This window comes from Cololabis saira, chromosome 18 (genome assembly GCF_033807715.1).
Source record: "Cololabis saira isolate AMF1-May2022 chromosome 18, fColSai1.1, whole genome shotgun sequence".
NCBI classification, from domain to species: domain Eukaryota; kingdom Metazoa; phylum Chordata; class Actinopteri; order Beloniformes; family Belonidae; genus Cololabis; species Cololabis saira.
In genome coordinates this window covers 31,191,926-31,210,084 of record NC_084604.1, presented here as the reverse complement: position 1 = coordinate 31,210,084, position 18,159 = coordinate 31,191,926, and the positions used below count along the sequence as shown (strand labels likewise).

General features: G+C 39.3%; 2 protein-coding genes across 4 annotated transcripts in view; one reads left to right on the top strand and one right to left on the bottom strand.

Moving 5' to 3' along the window:
- mdga2a (MAM domain containing glycosylphosphatidylinositol anchor 2a) overlaps positions 1–18,159 on the bottom strand; it is a 269,982-nt gene that overhangs the window by 192,210 nt on the left and 59,613 nt on the right. The window lies entirely within an intron of this gene.
- On the top strand, positions 12,816–16,220 carry LOC133464367 (low choriolytic enzyme-like). 2 transcript variants are annotated; one of them, XM_061746263.1, is made up of 8 exons: positions 12,816–12,922; positions 13,092–13,110; positions 13,191–13,253; positions 13,780–13,926; positions 14,033–14,150; positions 15,599–15,777; positions 15,854–15,935; positions 16,020–16,220. In XM_061746263.1, exons 1-8 carry the CDS (start codon positions 12,851–12,853, stop codon positions 16,147–16,149), a joined length of 810 nt encoding a protein of 269 aa, XP_061602247.1. In that variant the 5' UTR covers positions 12,816–12,850; the 3' UTR covers positions 16,150–16,220. The 2 variants fall into 2 exon arrangements, with proteins under 2 accessions (XP_061602247.1, XP_061602248.1); XM_061746264.1 differs by lacking the exon at positions 13,780–13,926.

Sequence of the window (18,159 nt, the reverse complement as noted above, 5' to 3'; positions counted from 1 at the left end):
GTGGCAGTTTGATTTCCCTAAACAACACTAATCGGACATCTGTAGGGAAGGATAAAGCCCAGATTGGCCGTGACTGGGCACCAGTTATCTGTTGATAGGCCTAACTCTGTCCAACACTCAAACAACTGGCTGAGGAAAGGCAACAGCTTTCTATATGGTTGGCTAGTATAGCGAGCCAGTAACAGCTCACTGAGGACAGAGTATTTGGCAACCCTCTGAAGACTGGGTGCTGCCCGCCAAGAAACTGTCTGATGATTGGCTGAGGTAACTCCAGAGTGAACTGATTGTCCTATCAATGGTCACAGAACAGCTTGGTTTACAGTGCTGCCTGCTGGCTGGCTTTGCCATTATACACCTATCCATAACTCCTCCAGGGGAAATATGTCTGTCTTTGAGTGTGTATACATCCATAACTTTTCCACTGGGAAGATGTGCACCTAAGTTATGCCAACAAGCTCTAGCTCTTTTTTCTAAGCCGGGTAGGAAGGGAGCTTAAAAGATATGTGTTTTTATTTGCTCTTGAAACTGTGGGATACGGGTCTACCCGTATCCTCAAAACAAACCTGGTAAATACATCTTCAGTTCACGTTAGCTTCACTGCTGCACTTCATAAAATAAAAAATAAAAAAATAAAAAACACCAGGTAGCTATCTTGTGTGATGTTTGTGATATCACAAAGCACAAACCATATAAATGATTTTTTTAGCTAAGCTTTGTTCACGGAAGGATGCTTATTTCATGTGATGATGAATACATTTTGCTGAAATGATGAAGATCAAAAAGAGCAGCCCCCAAAGCCTCATCAGGATTTCCTACATTTGGGTGAAAGAACCTAAGTAAGTAATAATATACGGTTTGACCAAGATGATCAGGAAAAAAAAAAAACAAACAAGTTCATGGGCATTTTACTTTGTCACAAATTCGTCACAAAGTATTAACTAAATGAATACTCAAATTGGTCTAAAATTACCTTTCATGTGGGTTCACTGTGCAAAGAAAGCACAATGAAACGCAAGGAAATAACACAAATCTTAACACTAGCATATGTGAACTATAAATGCAACAAATCCGATATAATTGAAGATATTTTTCACTATGGCCTCAGGAGAGATGGGCTTACAAAGTAGTGAAGTAATGACATCATGAGCATAGGGCTGCTTTAATTATTCAAAGAATGCCTTTCATACAGTGCGTTACTCATTACCACAGCAGCCTTATGCGGTCATACTACTGCCTTTATCCAAGTAAACCACAAGCCATCTTAAAAATATTCTCACAAAAGTAGTTGGAGAGATATAACTCCTGCAATTTGAAATTCAACACAGGAGTGATGACCTCCAAACGTGCTAGATAAGACCCATGCAGACGTAGATGTAGGAACAGCAAAGCAAATTTAAATTTGCTAGTGGTATGTCTAGATTTCTAGACTAATGACCTCAAACTGTCTGGGTGTAATCCACGTAAACGTATGCTACAGGAGACACAGAAGGTATCTATCAACATAAATTCAACCCACATTCAAGATTATGGATTTGTACTTGTAAATAAAATATGAACATTTTTCTTTTATAATCCTTTTTTGTTGTTGTTTAAATTCAGATTATCAAGGCATATTACATAAAACCACTGCTGTAATTCAAGATTCAAATATAAGACTGCTTTGTAATTTAATACCATCACCTTTATGTAATCTTTACATATTTATGGACATTTAACAGGAAAATCTCTTGTTTACCCCTCTCTGGGGTTGCACATATAGCAGCATTCTAACAGCTTGATATTGTCCTCTCTAGTCCATCTATGTCGCGTCCCAGTAGTCCATTTCTCATCAGCGTGATCTGGTCCCCAATGACTGACACAGACATTATTAATCTAGGTGATGTCTGCGTGTTTTTCTCTCAGGGTTTTTACCCAAAGTGTGCAGTGAGACGGTGGTGCCAGTGGTAATTTAGAACTTGGAGCCATGATCTCCAAACACAGAGGAACTCCAGCAGATCTTGGGAAGAAGGTGAGAGATCTCTGTTCAGAAGAGCCCAGTCCCAGGAACAGCTAGTAAACCCGAGCTTGAATATGGCAACTCTGCATATAGAATTGGCAAGGGTGAATACATAAAAATATATAATTAAGAATATATAATTTGTCTTATTTTATGTATAAATACACTTCAATAGTCAATTTTTGTGCTGGCCACCATGGTAAGCTATTGTGTCAGTGTAAACTTGGATTCTAGACATGGAGACAAGTACAGATCTTACGTATATGTAGGACTGCATGAATACTCAAAACATTTGAAATAATCCTCTTATCTAAACTTCAGTGCAAACAGATATGGTTGATATAAGTGGCTGCAGCCTAAAGGGAGAAATGAGCTTGAAATCACTTCTGTAAAATCATCAGTTTTAAGCGAGATGGGGAAAAGTGGGCGGGCACAGCAAATGAGTCGCAGTCTTGCTCCTTCCCCCTCACTCATAATCAGATTTGACGTGCCCCTGAGCAAAGATCCTAAAACAGGTACCAATAAATACACTGGTGCACTGATTTTTTTTCACAGAAAGTCCACAATAATTTAAAAAAAAAACTAGTAAGCTGACTGTTTTAAAAAACAGTAAGCTGACTGTTTTAAGACATTTTAGTAAACACAGCCCATGCTGTGTTTCTGACCAATCGAAGCGCTTCACTCACTTTAACCATCTCATTTCACCTTCACTAATGTTGCCTCACTTAGACCCATTAGGGAATGACTTCCAAATCTACTGCATAAAGCACTTGAGATCCCATCTATCAAACACAAATATCCCCAGAGTGGACTGTTCAACTGGATTAAAGCCTGATCAATTGAATAACTACAATAATACACCTGATTTAATTTGCATGGCTTTTGCAAGTCTAGTAATCCATGACGATTAAGACCATTCTTCATAATCGGAATATTTGTCCCTGTTTGTATGAATGTCAATTATTATGAACTCAGTGTTTACACTCCCGGATTGACTTTAGTGAAAAGATTAAAGAGGGTGTAAAATAAACAAATTATTCTCAGTTATGAATGTTAGTACAATCAATTTGTAATGTGTGAGAATCATAACAGAAGAAATATCTGTTTGATTGGAAGACGTAACAATGAATAATGAGTTTAATGACAAGGGATGATCAACATGAATGCATTATACAAAGGAGTTGTGAGTTATGTTGACAGGCAGCTGTTTACTGAGCGAAAGGTGAGTGAGAGCAGGGTAAGCAAAGCATCTGCACAGGTCAGACAACCAAGTGCATATGAGGGAAATGAGCAAAAGTTAGAAAAAGTCAGCAGAGCAAGCTAATGTGCTTCATTTCATAGGGTGGTAATTATGACTGTGGACTTTCTGGCACACACTCCTCCTGAACACCAGAGTAGCGACTCTAAATGTTAAGCACATTGTTTAATAGTCCATTAAGTAAATTGATATTGCTCATTGACTGTTGTCCTTGGCTGCCCACGCAGTGTCAGAGATAAAGACAGAGATGTACCATAGTACAGTAGAGGGCTAACAGGCTACGGCCGTACTTTTATTTGGCATACAGGAGCAATGTGCAAAAACTCGCCATCTGCTCTACTTCTCAACACATCATAAATCCAGATCCCAAAACTGGTGAGACACAAAATTACATATATTCAAGCTTAATTTTCAGAATGCAAAACCAGGCAAAAGGACCAAATCATCACATTAGAGAGTCATAAAGAACAAAATTGAGTGTGTTTTTTTTTTTCTTTCACAAGAACGACATCCAAAACTGATGTACTGATGAAGAATCATGCCCTAATGAGGTAAGTTCAGGTTAAAGTTGGTTATTGTCATGAGGCTGATTCACCTCCTTCCAGTGTGTATAGTTATTGTATAATTTGCTAAAAGTAGAACTTGATAAGCTGATAAATAACTGTAACTTGAAAAGCTTAACACCTTTCACTTAACACTACAGCTTAGCCATAACTCTGTAAGGTGCATGGTCATTATAATATCATTTTTACACAGTTTTAGCCTGAAAGGGGACCTATTATGAAAAACACGTTTTTTCTTGCTTTAACTTATATAAATTGGTCTCCCCTCAGCCTGCCAACACAGAGAAGGAGGAAAGTCACCAAATTCTGCCCGGATGAATCTTCCAGTGTCATGTGACTTCTACGAGCCGTTCAGAATCAGATTTCCATAGGTCGGCCTCCGCTGCTGAAACCACGCCCACAACTAACTCCGCCGGCCGGAGCGTCCGCCATTGTTTGGAAGCGGTGAATCGTGTGGCTGTTTGAACAGCGAGGGACAGTAAAAATTAGGTTTTGCATCGACATTTACCCTCATAAAAGGATCAGTACCAACAGTACGGACCCGGCAACTGCACACAAGTCTGCGGTAAGTGACGTTAATTTTTTATGTTATTTATATTTGTTTACAAGTATGATCTTTGCATGGGCTAAGTATTTAGCTTAGCTCCGGTCCTACTCCGTGTTACAGAGCTCTATTAGTACCGTAATACATTTTTTTCTGTTTATGGTTTCAGATCTTCCAAGTAATGCACCTGAAGCTGTTCAACGACTCCTTCAGAAGATGCACAGTCCTTCCTTGAGCCAGCAATAGTGCATACATGTTATTTATATACAACTTATGTTATTTTTTTTTTTTTTACAATAAAGTTGCCATTTGTGAAAATTCAGTGTTGTGATTTATTTACAGTTAACATGATTCATTTGTCTTGTAACAAGAAATTAAATGATGAAGAATCGGAGTAAATAACTGTGGTGTACCTGTTTAGAATTCAATTAAATCTTCCTGTGTGAATTAGTGTGAAGACGAGGTGACCCGGTCCCTCTTCAGGGAACTAAAGGTTGATTTATGGTTCTGCGTTACACCAACGCAGAGCCTACGGCGTAGGGTACGCGTCGATTTAACGCAGAACCGTAATTCAGCCTTTAAGATCCGTTTAAACCGTGTCATAACTGCATGCGAGCGTCCGACTATCGTGTCGAGCTGCGTGACATCGGACGCTCTCTGTCCACACTGAAACCGTTAAACTCGCGGCCAGTTAGGACAGTCCAATAGAAAATAAAGCAATTAAATTGATTTTGTCACTGAAGTTCGATCGCATGGGACACGCTTTGTGTACACAGCCGCTGCTCTTCTGCCAGAGCGAGGCTTTGTGCCTCCCCTGCTACACGTCATTCAGGCAGCCAATCAGCGCAGAGCCTCATTATCATAGCCTCCCCGCCCCCTCAGAATCCAGCATAGAGAAGGAGGTTAGAAACAGTAAAAATAGAGACATGGCCCACAGGCTGAATTTCTGATTTATGTAGAAAAAACAAGCTTTTGATTGTTTTTAAGACATTCAAGGCCTGTTTAAAATATACATTAAATGCCATAATTGGTCTCCTTTAAATAACCATTTCCTGCCTATGTCCAATATCTCAATTAACATCCAGGGATTCAATAGGAAGTTTCATCAAAGTTTTTATCAACGAAATCTGTTTGAAAAGTAACAAACTAATGAATTCATGAAAAGAAGGTCTGTTTCCATTTTTTTTTAAATCAGAATTGTAAATAGAAAATAACAGAAAATGTTAAATGTAAATTTTACAAAAAGTGCCATGAATCACCACAGTGGAAACTAAATCTACTTTTGCCCTTTGAAATAGTGGACAATGAGCTCAAAAAGTCCCTCAGATATGGCTGGCACTGCTTTGAGACGATTTATAAGTAAAAAAAAAAAAAAAAAAGTGACGGGTAGAGTTGCTGCAGAGATAGAAATGTACCAGAAATAGTCATTTTGTAGGTGACTTATTTTGGAAAATAGCCAGAATGTTTTCCGTCAAAAATGTAATGGAAACAAGGCTAGTGAGTGGCACCTGATTGAAAACAGGTGTGGAGTAATTATCTAAATGAAAGCAGATACAAATGAAGTCAAAGGTGGGAATCTCAACCAGCACAAGTTGAGAAGGATCAAATATTTAAAAAAATAATTCAGGGACTCACAACCAAAAACACAAAACTATGACACTGCATTTCCCTTTTTCCTCCAACATATTTTACATTTCAGTGTGTAAAGGTTAATCACACATGTAGAGTTGCTAACTGCAGGTAAACCATAGATTGTATATAACAATGGACGAAGCATTCGGACACGTGACCCATTCGTTTTTGAAGACCGATGGGAACCTGCCCACTGCATGTCAATCAAGCTAGCTTTGCACCCAGCTCTTTCAGTCGAACCCCGCCGGAATATCTGCAGAGCTGTCTTCAGACGTTTACAGCGGGAAACACGTTTAAAGCAGCACAACGTAACTTTTAGCTTTTCTGAGTTTGTCGGCATCTTTTGGACAAAAGCGGTAGTGCTTTACCAGAAAGAACACTACGTTTCCCATGAGCACCAGCGCGTACTGCCAGAAAGATCCTGTCCCGTCGCTGCATTTGTTTTGATGAGAGGAGACGGGACACTTTTCTGTTTCACCAAGTGAACAGACAGAACGCAAAAAAAAAGATGTTAAACTGCTGGAAAGGAACTGGAATTTACCGGGATACCTTAAACAAGGAAGCCAGGGAGCGGTATATGGAGAAAATAATGATTATTAATTATTATTAATTATAATCATAATTAATCCCTACTGAAGAGCCATGTGTTTCAATAAATTTGTATAATAGTACAACATACAGTACATGTTTTGTATTACTCTTACTTCTCTTTTCTTTTTTTTTTACTGCTATATTATGCTGAAGAGGCTCCTCGTGAGATTATTTTTTTCCTCTGCAGCTACAAATAAGAGTTAATATTTTTTCCTCAACAAACTAGTTTTATCTGCAGATTGGGGTTAATTACACCGCAGAGAGCTGGCCAGCAACTGTGTTTAGCTGGCGAAGTGGGGAATAAAACCCGTGTTTTGATCCGACGCCCGTCTGTGTGAGTGTTTGTGGTTTAAGGCTGATTTATGGTTCTGCGTTGAATCGACGCAGAGCCTACGGCGTACGGTACGCGGCGACACGCACCGTACGTTGCGTGTCGCCACGTACCCTACGCCGTAGGTCTGCGTCGATTTAACGCAGAACCATAAATCAGGCTTTACTGTGTGTTTGGTCGTTACAGCCGCGATCCAAAGCGAGCCGACGACTCTTTCACTCTTTTACTTTGTTATGTCAGATACTTGGTCTCCGTGGTTCTGCCTCCGAGCAGGAAACCGTTGAAAAGTTAAACCATTAGGATCTTTTCCCCACGTCTGTTATGTGGAGCTGCTGCAGCCACAACGCAGCTTCTGCGGAGCTCTGCGCTCCAAGCCCCGCCCATTTTCGTCTCGACTGCGAATCGGGAAGGAGGGGGAAGTGACGTATGCCGTAAAGCAGTCAAAGTCGTAAAGATTTGTAATTTTTTAGTGTGGCAGGGTTCCTACCATGCTCCTCAAAGTTACATAGTGCCAGTGAAGGCGATACAGACCCCTCAAGACCATGACAGAGGTTCATTAAACCTGTTGGAAGTTGATGTACCATCACAATGACTCTGAAAATATGATATTAAGGTGGAAAAGTTACGTAGTGTCGCTTTAACATGTTGACTATCGTGGTTGGATAAATGGGTGGTTGCTTCGCAAAGGGCAGTAGCATGACATTCACGGATGAGAAAGTGATAACGGCTAGCAATTGGCTGAGCCAACTGTTCAATCATAAGAAAATACATTTAAAGCCTGATACAAACTTGCCTGGCTTGTTACCAAAAAAATCACCCGCCCTCAGAGTTGTCATAGATGGGAAATCAAACGACTGAGATCAAAATGTTTTTTTTTAACCAGGCTCTAAAAATATTTACAGTATTTTCTGCACTATAAGGTACACTTAAAATCCTTAATTTTTCTCAAAAATTGGCAGTGAGCCCAAAAACCCAGGGGCCTTGTGTATGAATTTAGTTATGCTTACTGAGCTTGAACCAATTTTATGTGCACTCAAAAATATGTGTTTGAGTTCAACTTTGGTATCGACCAAGCCGCTCCGCTTGATTGATTGTCGGACCATTCCCAGCTGACATGGGGACGCTGTATTAGTCGGTCCTTGGTCCTTAGATAACTAATTATATTGTGCTGACAAGCAACCATCATCCCACAGCTAGTCAATGTTATCTTACTACGATTAGACGTGAAAGCCAACGTTAGGTTTTTAGATTAAACCCAATTTTCCAATCTATATCACAATCCAGTTATAATCAAATGTTAAATACAACCTTGTTCCAACCTCACACTAACTTCAGGTGTCCGCTGTCGCTGGCAACCCCCAATCAGAGAACAGGACGTAGTACGACGCTTACCTCCTACACCTTTTATTTGATTTGTGGGAGACGAATGATTTAAAATGTGAGTGTATTTTTCTGTATTTATTACAACTGAACGAAATTCTGAGTTATTGTGAATGAGTTGAATAAAGTTCAACCTACCAGACTGTTTTTTTTTCGCTTTATATACGTTTTATCGTGCGCCTTATAACCCAGTGCGCCTTGTGTATGAAAATAGACCCGTTCATTGATATTGCACCTTATAATATGTTGCGCCTAATGGTCAGCAAAATACGGTATATCTTGCTCAATGGAGATTGACTGGCTTTTGCAGCTAGCCTCTAGCTATCAGTCGAGGAACTGCAACGAATTTTAGTTCCACGTGAGGTGCTTGAGGCAAACATACGGCAGCATATCACAACAGCACCCTTTGGCTACCTGACCGTGAAAAAAGCTGTTATTTAGTTATTTATTTAGCAGGTAACATGGCAGCGTTTCAGATGAAATATCTCCTAAACTACATACAATACATTAAATAAAAGATACATTCATGCAACCCTATTTTACCAAACCAATCACAAATGTGTTAAAATACAAATAAAAGGCCAACTTTGAAATATGGCAAAAATGATGGAAATTACACGTTCTGAATGAGTCACTGAGAAAAGCATATTGGCGGAAAAGGGTCAAATGTAAAACTGGAGAGGTCTTTCAATGTATTTTAACCCTGACAGCTGATGGTTTTCTAAAGTTTTTCTCCAGTTAAACTGGAAAAAAAAGCTTTTTTAAAACGTAGCACTTGTGTTGGATTAAAAAGGACCTTCTTGTTGCCTTTTGAAAGGAATTAGAACCAAAGTTCAGTAGAGTGAAAGAGCCATTTATCATCAAGCGTTACGCTATGTCCTGCGACTCAAAACAAAAATTAGAATACCTGTGCACCCAAGCGGCTCACCTGAACTGGACAAGCACATGTATAAATGCAAAACATATACAAACATAAAAGGGGGCACGTATACTTTCATATCTTTAATCTTCCTTGTGCAAATGCTGTAAAATTTGAAAATCCGCAGGAGTTTATCAAACGTGCAGTAAAAGCGTGCAGACATCGCCTATGAGAGACAAACACACATGCAGACACGCGCGCTGCTATTTTTGTTGCGTGACAATAAATGCCACATTATTTTGATGTACAGCGGAAGACAGCGCCATATAAAGGTCGGTATGATGGAATCTCTCTGTGAAGCTGCAGGCCTTGACACGCAAAATCAGATCCTAAAACTGTTTATGGTGATGTGAAGCCAGAGAGCATCCCTCTTTTCCCGTAAACAATGCACCGGAACGTCATGATTTACAAGCAAGGCATGCCATAAATTTGAATAATCATCATCCTAAACAGTCCATTTTTGGAAACTGAATTTTTCAGAGGAATGCTATATTTTTTGTGTCATGGCAGTCTGGCGGCTGTAGTCTGACCTTTACCATCCACATCATCCCTATTGAGGCATCGTGATTTTAAAGATAAATGCACTGCTGGGGACTAATTGAGCTTTCATTATGAGCTGTAAAACGTATATTTTACCCCAATGTGCCACATTCCAGAGGTAACTGGAAAGCTTTAGGTATCTACTAAAGGGTTTTAAAGGCCACAGCAGCAGTTTAGTTTAGACAGAACGGTGTGTTTTTTCCTGAAGGCAGAGTAAGCAGCTGAAGTTTACCTTTCACAAACACTGAAGTCAAGCCTGGCCACTGCCCTGAGTACAACAAGTCCACGTATGCTCACAAACTTGAATGTAAACAGCCGCCACCCGCAGAATAAAGCACATCGAGATGTCATGTGAAAATCCAAAAGCACATTATCTCCCGACAAAGGCTGTGTTCTGCTGTCTGCAAGCTTTGTGTCCTCTTTTGTCTTTTTACTCAACAATAAAAAGCAAAACTAAAAGAAATTTAAGGAAAAGATTGCGTTTCTGCAGAAAGATAAGAACATGCAAATTCCATTCAGAAAGACTCCTGCTGGGCGTGAACCAGAAACCTTCTTGCTGTGAAGCAACAGTGCTAACCGCTAAGCCACCGTGCTGCCATAACAATACATATTATTATTAAGTATTCCATAATCTCAGTGCATGAGTCTTTTTATGTTGTATGTCATGATTTTAATGCACTGAACACGCCTGAGTATGCATGGCTTACTCGCAACAGTATTTCTTTAATTCAATTCAAATCAATTCTGAAATACTTCATTAATCCCCGAAGGGAAATTAATTTTTGCAGTAGACGTGATTTAAGTCTCTTCAAAGAGTCTTGAAGAGGTTTACTGCTGTGGGCAGGAAAGATCTCATGTAGCGGTCCGTGTTGCAGCAGATCTGAAGACGCCTCTGACTGAAGACACTGATGCTGAATCAATGCGTTGTGAAGAAGATGCTCAGGGTTGTCGATGATCTTCTTTATTTTAAGAAGTATTCTCCTTCGCACAATCAGTTCCAGAGGTTTCAGAACAGTCCCCAGCACAGAACCAGCCTTCTTTATCAGTTTGTCCAGCTTCTCTAAATCACTGGCTCTGATGCTGCTCCCCCAACAGATGACTGCAGATGTGATTGCTCTCTCCTCGACACTTATGGAAGATATTCAACATCTTTTTGCAGACACTGAAGGACCTAGACTTCTCAACAAGCAAAGTCTGCTCTGTCATTTCCTATAAACAGCATCAGTGTGACATCTCCAGTCCAGGTGAACACTGAGGTATTTATCCTCCTCCTCCACCTCCACTTCTTCTCCCATGATGGGACAAATGATTAAGTCCTGGCTCTCCTAAAATCCACAAGCATCACCTTTGTCTTTTTCTCTGTAGTCAGCCTCTTGTCCATCACTTATACATAGGGGTGGGCAAAAATATCGATATGGCAATATATCGCGATACTTTTCCAGCCGATTCAATATCGATATTCAAATTTTGAATATCGATTTTTTTTTTTTATCCCCGATTTTTTTCCCATTATATCACCCAGTGCTCCTACCTAAGTGACAGTCCTGGGCATTGCCACTCTCTACCAACCCTGGGAGGGCCCTGCACTGAGCTCAGGTTTTATTTCACGTTTTATTTCATTTTATAATTTATTTTTTATATAACACAATTGCCTGTCCTTAAAAAATGAAAAATAATGGACAGAGGTTTATTTATTTATGGATTTATATCAATACTGACTGATCACTGTGCCTGTCCTTGGTTTTAGTACCCATCTTTCTTGTGTTTATTATCATTTGCCACATAATTAAAGCAACCTCATACAAAATGTAATGTTAATTTCATATGATGTAAATAATATGAAAAACATATACAAATATGTTGTAACTTTAGCTTGTATAGTTATAATAAAACATTGTTTTGACTCAGTTTGTCCCATGAATTGTCACTATAATCTGATGAACGTGCAACTCGGATTTTAAGATCCATCACTATCATCTGATGTACATATATACAACTTGGATTTTAAGATGTGTAATGCATTTTTTAATTTTTCGGTGAACTATGTAGAATATAATAATCGGGATATCGCATAATCGGGATATCGCAATGTGTATCGTATCGTGGCTCAAGTATCGTGATGCGTAACGTATCGTAAACGTATGGATATGGTGGGGTCTCAGAACAAGGTATGAGTATCTATTTTCCATCTGACATTTTATGGCTCCCAGAAAACACAGCTATGGGGGAGATAGTTGTGCTGCAGAAGCTTTCCTACAAGATACACTAATTGAAATCTTCATGGTTAGTCTCACGCACGCACGCGCGTCTGCTGGAGTTCTGCTTATTCATCTCAAAGCTCAATAAAAACACACTTGAAAGGTTAATTCAAAACACAGATGTGGTTATTGTTTAATTTGATTTTCTTTTAATTAAATTATTTATCTTCTCAAATAATCTCTTGCTTCAAAAAGGGCTGAGCACAAGATGAATTGTTTTTTTTAAACCAACAGCCTAAAACTATTGAACTGTGATGTCTTTTGAATAAAAGTGGACCCCCCTCCCCTCACACCTGAGACTCTGAAACAGAAAAATATGTCACTTTTGTTCATTATTAACGCTCTTGCTATCTAATTGCATCTTGAGTTCTCATTTTGAAAATAATTTACAACAAAAGTCCGTCATGCTGCTGATGTTAGGTCGGGTTACCGGTATTCACCGTGTGTAAATACTTAATGCTGAGGAGGCATTGTGCTTTTTAAATGTTTGCATTTGTTACGTTCATCGGGATGAAGTGTTGAGACAAGCCGGGATATCATGAGTCGACTCTCTGCTGGTTGAAAATGCCAACTGAAATGTGATGCAAAGAGAGCTGACAGCAGCCTGCGGTCACCGTAATCCTCCCAGAATCAGATTATCTCTGTGTGGAATCAGTGAACGAGGGTGGGGAGGACACTCCCATCAGCTGTGTGTCTAAGACGGACCTACTGAACCCCGTCCATTAATCTCTGTACACAGACACACCTTGGCAGCTGGAATATCAGCCCCTCTCGGCCGGGGCTTCAGCACCCGTCTACGTGACACCAAGTGAAGCGTCAGAAGCACCTTCAGACTAGAATGGATCTCACGGCAAGAGCTTCTCTTCTGCTCCTGCTGCTTCTGGGCCTCTGCAAAGCTCAACCTGGAGATGTAAGAACTGTTTCATGTAATATAGACTGAAGCTTTTAAATATATGTATGTATAGGATGACACATCTCCAATATCCCGCTGTATGACCAAATCAATAGCACTGCATTTTCTGCGGGAGAAATTGTTGTAAAATGAAACTGAAATCTTTTCCTATATCATTTTATTACAGGATCCTGCTACTGAAGATGGTAAGTGATGGAAAATTAGTTGATCTACTTTGCCACTGTGAAAACAGCTGTATGAGCTCTGATCTTCCTCTGTTCATTAGTGAACTCTGTGGTTGAGTCGGACAAGGACGACATGACCACGGCTATCTTCAAAATGAACAACGGTGTGTATTCAGTTATGTTGTAGGAACAGAAATGTGTTCTTACGTCATTTTTACACTTATTTTTAACAAAGCAGGAGGAAAAGTATCAATCCCCCCCCCCCTCACCCTTGGATGAACAGTAGGGATGGGCGGTATGGACTAAAAAAATGATCACGATAATTTCTGGCATTTATCCCAATAACGATAAAAATGACGATAAAAAAAATACTAATTCAACTCCACCTTTGTAACTATAAATCTATCTCATCATCATTTCTTTCTTTCTTTCTTTCTTTCTTTCTTTCTTTCTTTCTTTCTTTCTTTCTTTCTTTCTTTCTTTCTTTCTTTCTTTCTTTCTTTCTTTCTTTCTTTCTTTCTTTCTTTCTTTCTTTCTTTCTTTCTTTCTTTCTTTCTTTCTTTCTTTCCTTTATCGTTTTTACCGCGAGATGACAAATTCTTACCGTGGGGAATTTTTTTGACGGTATATCGTGAACGGTAAAATATCGCCCATTCCTAATGAACAGACATATCTTCTTTCTTTTAATAGGATCTCTACATCTGGTGGAGGAAGGAGACATATTCATTCCAAGAACCAGGAGTGCCATGAAGTGCAAGCACAAAAGATTTAGTTGTCTGTGGCCCAAGTCCTCAAATGGGAACGTGGAGATTCCTTTTTTTATAAGTGAAAAATATGGTGTGCTTTTTTCTTTTCTTTTTTTTTCCTCAACAGAATACAATGGAAAATTGGGTAATGCATGCTTCTCTCTGACATACTGATGTACTTTTACCTACACATGCAGATGACGATGAGAAGAACACGATCTTGCTTGCCATGAAGGGCTTTGAACCAAAAACCTGCATTCGCTTCGTTCCACGCAAAACTGAGAGGGCATACCTCAACATTGTGCCAAAATATGGGTAAGTTAATGACCACAGCTGTATTTGAAGGAACGAAGTGTACATATTTTAGATTGTAAAAAAGAAATGATTATGAAAGTGCAAATGAACTGATGTAACGTGTATTTTCTGGTACTGTGAAGTTGGAAGCAGTCTAAAAGCCCTGTTTTAATATTTTTAATTTAATAATATGTCAGACTGGCGGCATTGTGTCAGCTAGACACCCGCCACATGTATGTGTCTTTTATTCAGACATGACTGTGATAGAGAGCGCTACAGTACGTCCTCAGCTCTGCTCATCACACAAACCTGAACCTGAAATCAAACAGTATGATGTCAAAGTTTGCTACAGAGAAAATCAATAGGACTGTTATTATTTTAACTCCTAGATTCCACTTAAAACTGACTTATAGGCCGAGTTAAGACTCGCTTCTACTTCTGTGCACCTGTCCATTAAAGTCAGTGAAGTTCAGTCCAGACTTTTGTAGTAAGTAAATGTCAGGCTGTCCGACCTGGAAAAGTGACCCCGCTTCATCATTGTTGATGTTTAGTAAGAAACAAAGTGCTTGTTCTTGTGCTGGTTCTCTCCTGCGTGACTTGCCTTCCGTTCAGGGTTCATTTCACCTGGAGGAGGTGCACTGAGTGACGAAAAAGTACCTTGATAATAGTAATTTTTTACATTAATAAATATACAATTATCTAAGATAATAGGAGTAGATTTGCTGTCATTTCTTTACTACAGAGTTCTTGTCATGAGATCTCTTTGAGCTCAGACATTTTCTAAGAATCTGAATCACTTGAAAAAAATTACCTGAACATTATAAGTTGCTACCTGACATTTAAACTACAAATGATCTCCACCACACTTAACAGTTAGATACTTTGCTTCATTAAATTTGCATCATACATGAGAGAAAAATACAAATGTTATGGTAAAAGAATAATACATGTTTTTGGAGAACAGATTCATACCGTGCAGTTTTTATACTTTACTCTGAGCAAATCAAATGTTTAAATCATGACTCTGATCTGACTGATTGATTCCCAAACAACAAAAACTCACAGTAGACTATATGCAATGTGCAAAGAAAAAAAAACAAAAAAAAAAACAATTATGACTCAGAACATGATTATGCAATATCTTGTCATTGGTTTTAATATTTAATGATTAGTCACCGGTTGCTGTAATCTCTTGTGTGTGAATACTACTCATGTATACTTATGAAGCAGATGAAGTGTGAGAAAGTTACATGCAATATGACTGGTCAACAAAAAAAAAACGACGTCTGTCTGAACAATGTGCAGCGAGCATAAATGTAACGCAAACAAGCTTTGAAAACATGTGTTTTAATGGTGTATCTGCTTGAATGGAGCCCCGAGTCACGTACAGATCAGGCTGATGATGTCAATGACATTGATTACTCAGTCAAATATTGCTTTACACATTTATGTATGTATCTTGCTTTTAGCTGTATGTCTTTGCTGGGCTTTACTGGAGACAAGCAGATAATTTCCCTGCAGAGGTTTGGCTGCGTGAAGAACAGCATCATCCAACATGAGCTGATGCATGCGCTGGGTTTCTACCATGAACACACACGCAGTGATCGCGACCAATATGTGAGAATCAACTGGGACAACCTCAAGCAATGTAAGAATCCCTCAGCATCAGTCATGATAAACTCATTCATTTCTTAATCTTCAATCACTTCTTTTTTCGCTGCCAGATTACATAAAGAACTTTAAAAAGATGGACACAAATAATCTCAACACCCCATATGACTACTCCTCCATCATGCACTATGGAAGGTAGGTTAAAAAAAGAAAGGAAACAGGTATTTAATACAAAAAAAGATTGAATACATTACTCATTTTATCCATCTAAATCTGCAGAACTGCCTTTGGAATGTTTGGAAGATTGGAAACCATAACCCCCTTCCCTGACCCCAATGTTCCCATCGGCGAAAGCAAAACCTTCTCCGACATCGACATTCTCAGGATCAACAGGCTCTACAAGTGCTAGAGTTACAGAGGGTAGAATCTTTGTTCCAATCCTGATGAATCATGTCAATTTGAAAGAACGACAGTAAAGAAGTTTCATCAACCTCTCCCGAGTGTTTTGTTCTCTGCTACCCGTATATAGGTTCAGTGTTCTGCTAACAAAGACGAATGGAAGCTTGACAAAAATATTGTGCATACTTAAAAGGAGCATGAGGCTCCTTTTAAGAAATGAGACTCTCTAGCGCCACCCTTCGCCACGACGGCTGTCGGGGGTACTGCAGCCAACAGCGAAGCCGGCACGGGAGAACGGGGAGAACGTGCATGCAGCGTCATTTGACGTCACATCTGCAGGACAGCGCGGGAAATTCCCGCCCGGAATTGCAGCACATTTTGCAGCACACAGCCTGTTCAAGGCAACGGAGAGATACGCTAGAGGGCTCATTCTTTTTGGTTTGGAACGCTTCATCTGACATTATTACTAGAAAACTTAAAACGTATACGAATTTTTTTCATAAATCCTGCCTCAATCCTGCCTCATGCTCCTTTAAAGTTTTGCTTAGAGATTGAAGTCAATAATCCTAATTGATGGTTTGGCAACAAAAGAATTACCACAAATAATATGTTGGGGTTTTAAGTTTCTGCAAATCATCTAGTGTCAATATTTAGACGCATCACCTACATATGTGGTACCTGATTGATTCCCTATCCTGTTTCTCTCTCACCTAAACTTAAGTATATTGGCCTTTTTTTTTTCCTTTTGTACACAATTACAGATGGTAGAATCCAGGGGGTAGGCTTGGACTTGCACTACTACCAAAGGGACATACTATTTAATAATAATAAAAATAATAATAATAATAATAATAATAATAATGATGATACTAATAATAACCAGTTCTTCCTGAATTTATTCAGGTGTTTGAAGTGAATACCATCTCAAAATCCATCTCTGAAATAACGTCTTTTCAAATCTTTTCAGGGTTGCTTAGGTGTGTACATTTTTCACTCAATGTACCATTCAGATTTGAAGGATACGTGACATGACAGACCGAGATCAGAGCAGAATTATCCAGCCTCCCCATCCTTATCTCCACTCAAGCTCAAGCTTAATGCCTTAAACTACAAACCTGCGACAGGGTCCAGAGGAGTTTTACTATAAATGAATCCTCAGAGCCAGTTTCAAGAGGAGGTCGCACGTGTCAGTAGAGGGACATGGAGGGAAGTTGCTTGGCTGACTCCACCCTCTAAAATTGACTGCTATGAAACGAGCAGTGAAAATATGGCCAAAGAAAGACCTTTTGTACTGTATCTAGGGTACTTTGACCAGGCCAAGGTGCAGATACTTCACTAAGACATACAGACATTGTGAAAACTTTTGAAAGAAAGATCACAATTTCTTTTTTAAAAGACTCCATGAAAGAATATCCAATTCAATTCAATTCAAAAACTGTATCCGTCCCCGAGGGGCAATTGATGAATATGCTTTGGTAAACAGTGAGTTTATCATCAACAGTAGCATCAATCCCCTATTTTGGAGATATTCCCCAATTTTCCAGTTCTAGGTTCAATCAGAATATAAACATGAGAGAGAAATGAATTTAAGACAAAAATAGAGACTGAAGGGGATTATTCAATTTCCATTTTGTTCATTGTAAATAAGTTTGGGATTTGCACACTTGGGAAAAGTAACGTGTTTTATCTGAGCGAATCGCAGTGCATTCATCCAGCCAGACTGCAGAGCTGAGCCTCTGGGGAGAGGCAGAGATGTAGTAGGACATGAGATAAACCCCCTCTCTCTTCTCCTAACCCTGTAGAGATGTTTTTTCCTATTTATTTTTTTTTAATTCCTCCTCTTGGCCACGTTCCACGCTCTTGGATGTGTGCTGCTTTTAATCATTTATTTATTTTTGTCATTTTTCCATATCCGATCCAGAGAACGAGAGCAGTGACAGGTGTTTCAAAAAGAGCAGTTGGGGGAGATTCCAGGCGAGATGAGAGAAGAGAATACCTGACAGAGACAACACTTTCCTAT

Bases quoted from the DNA above. Each gene is read 5' to 3' on its own strand.
- LOC133464367 (XM_061746263.1), top strand. From the start codon at position 12,851: ATGGATCTCACGGCAAGAGCTTCTCTTCTGCTCCTGCTGCTTCTGGGC. The intron at 13,254-13,779 runs GTGTGTATTCAG...TTCTTTTAATAG, and splicing joins TATCTTCAAAATGAACAACG to GATCTCTACATCTGGTGGAG. The intron at 15,936-16,019 runs GTAGGTTAAAAA...CTAAATCTGCAG, and splicing joins TCCATCATGCACTATGGAAG to AACTGCCTTTGGAATGTTTG.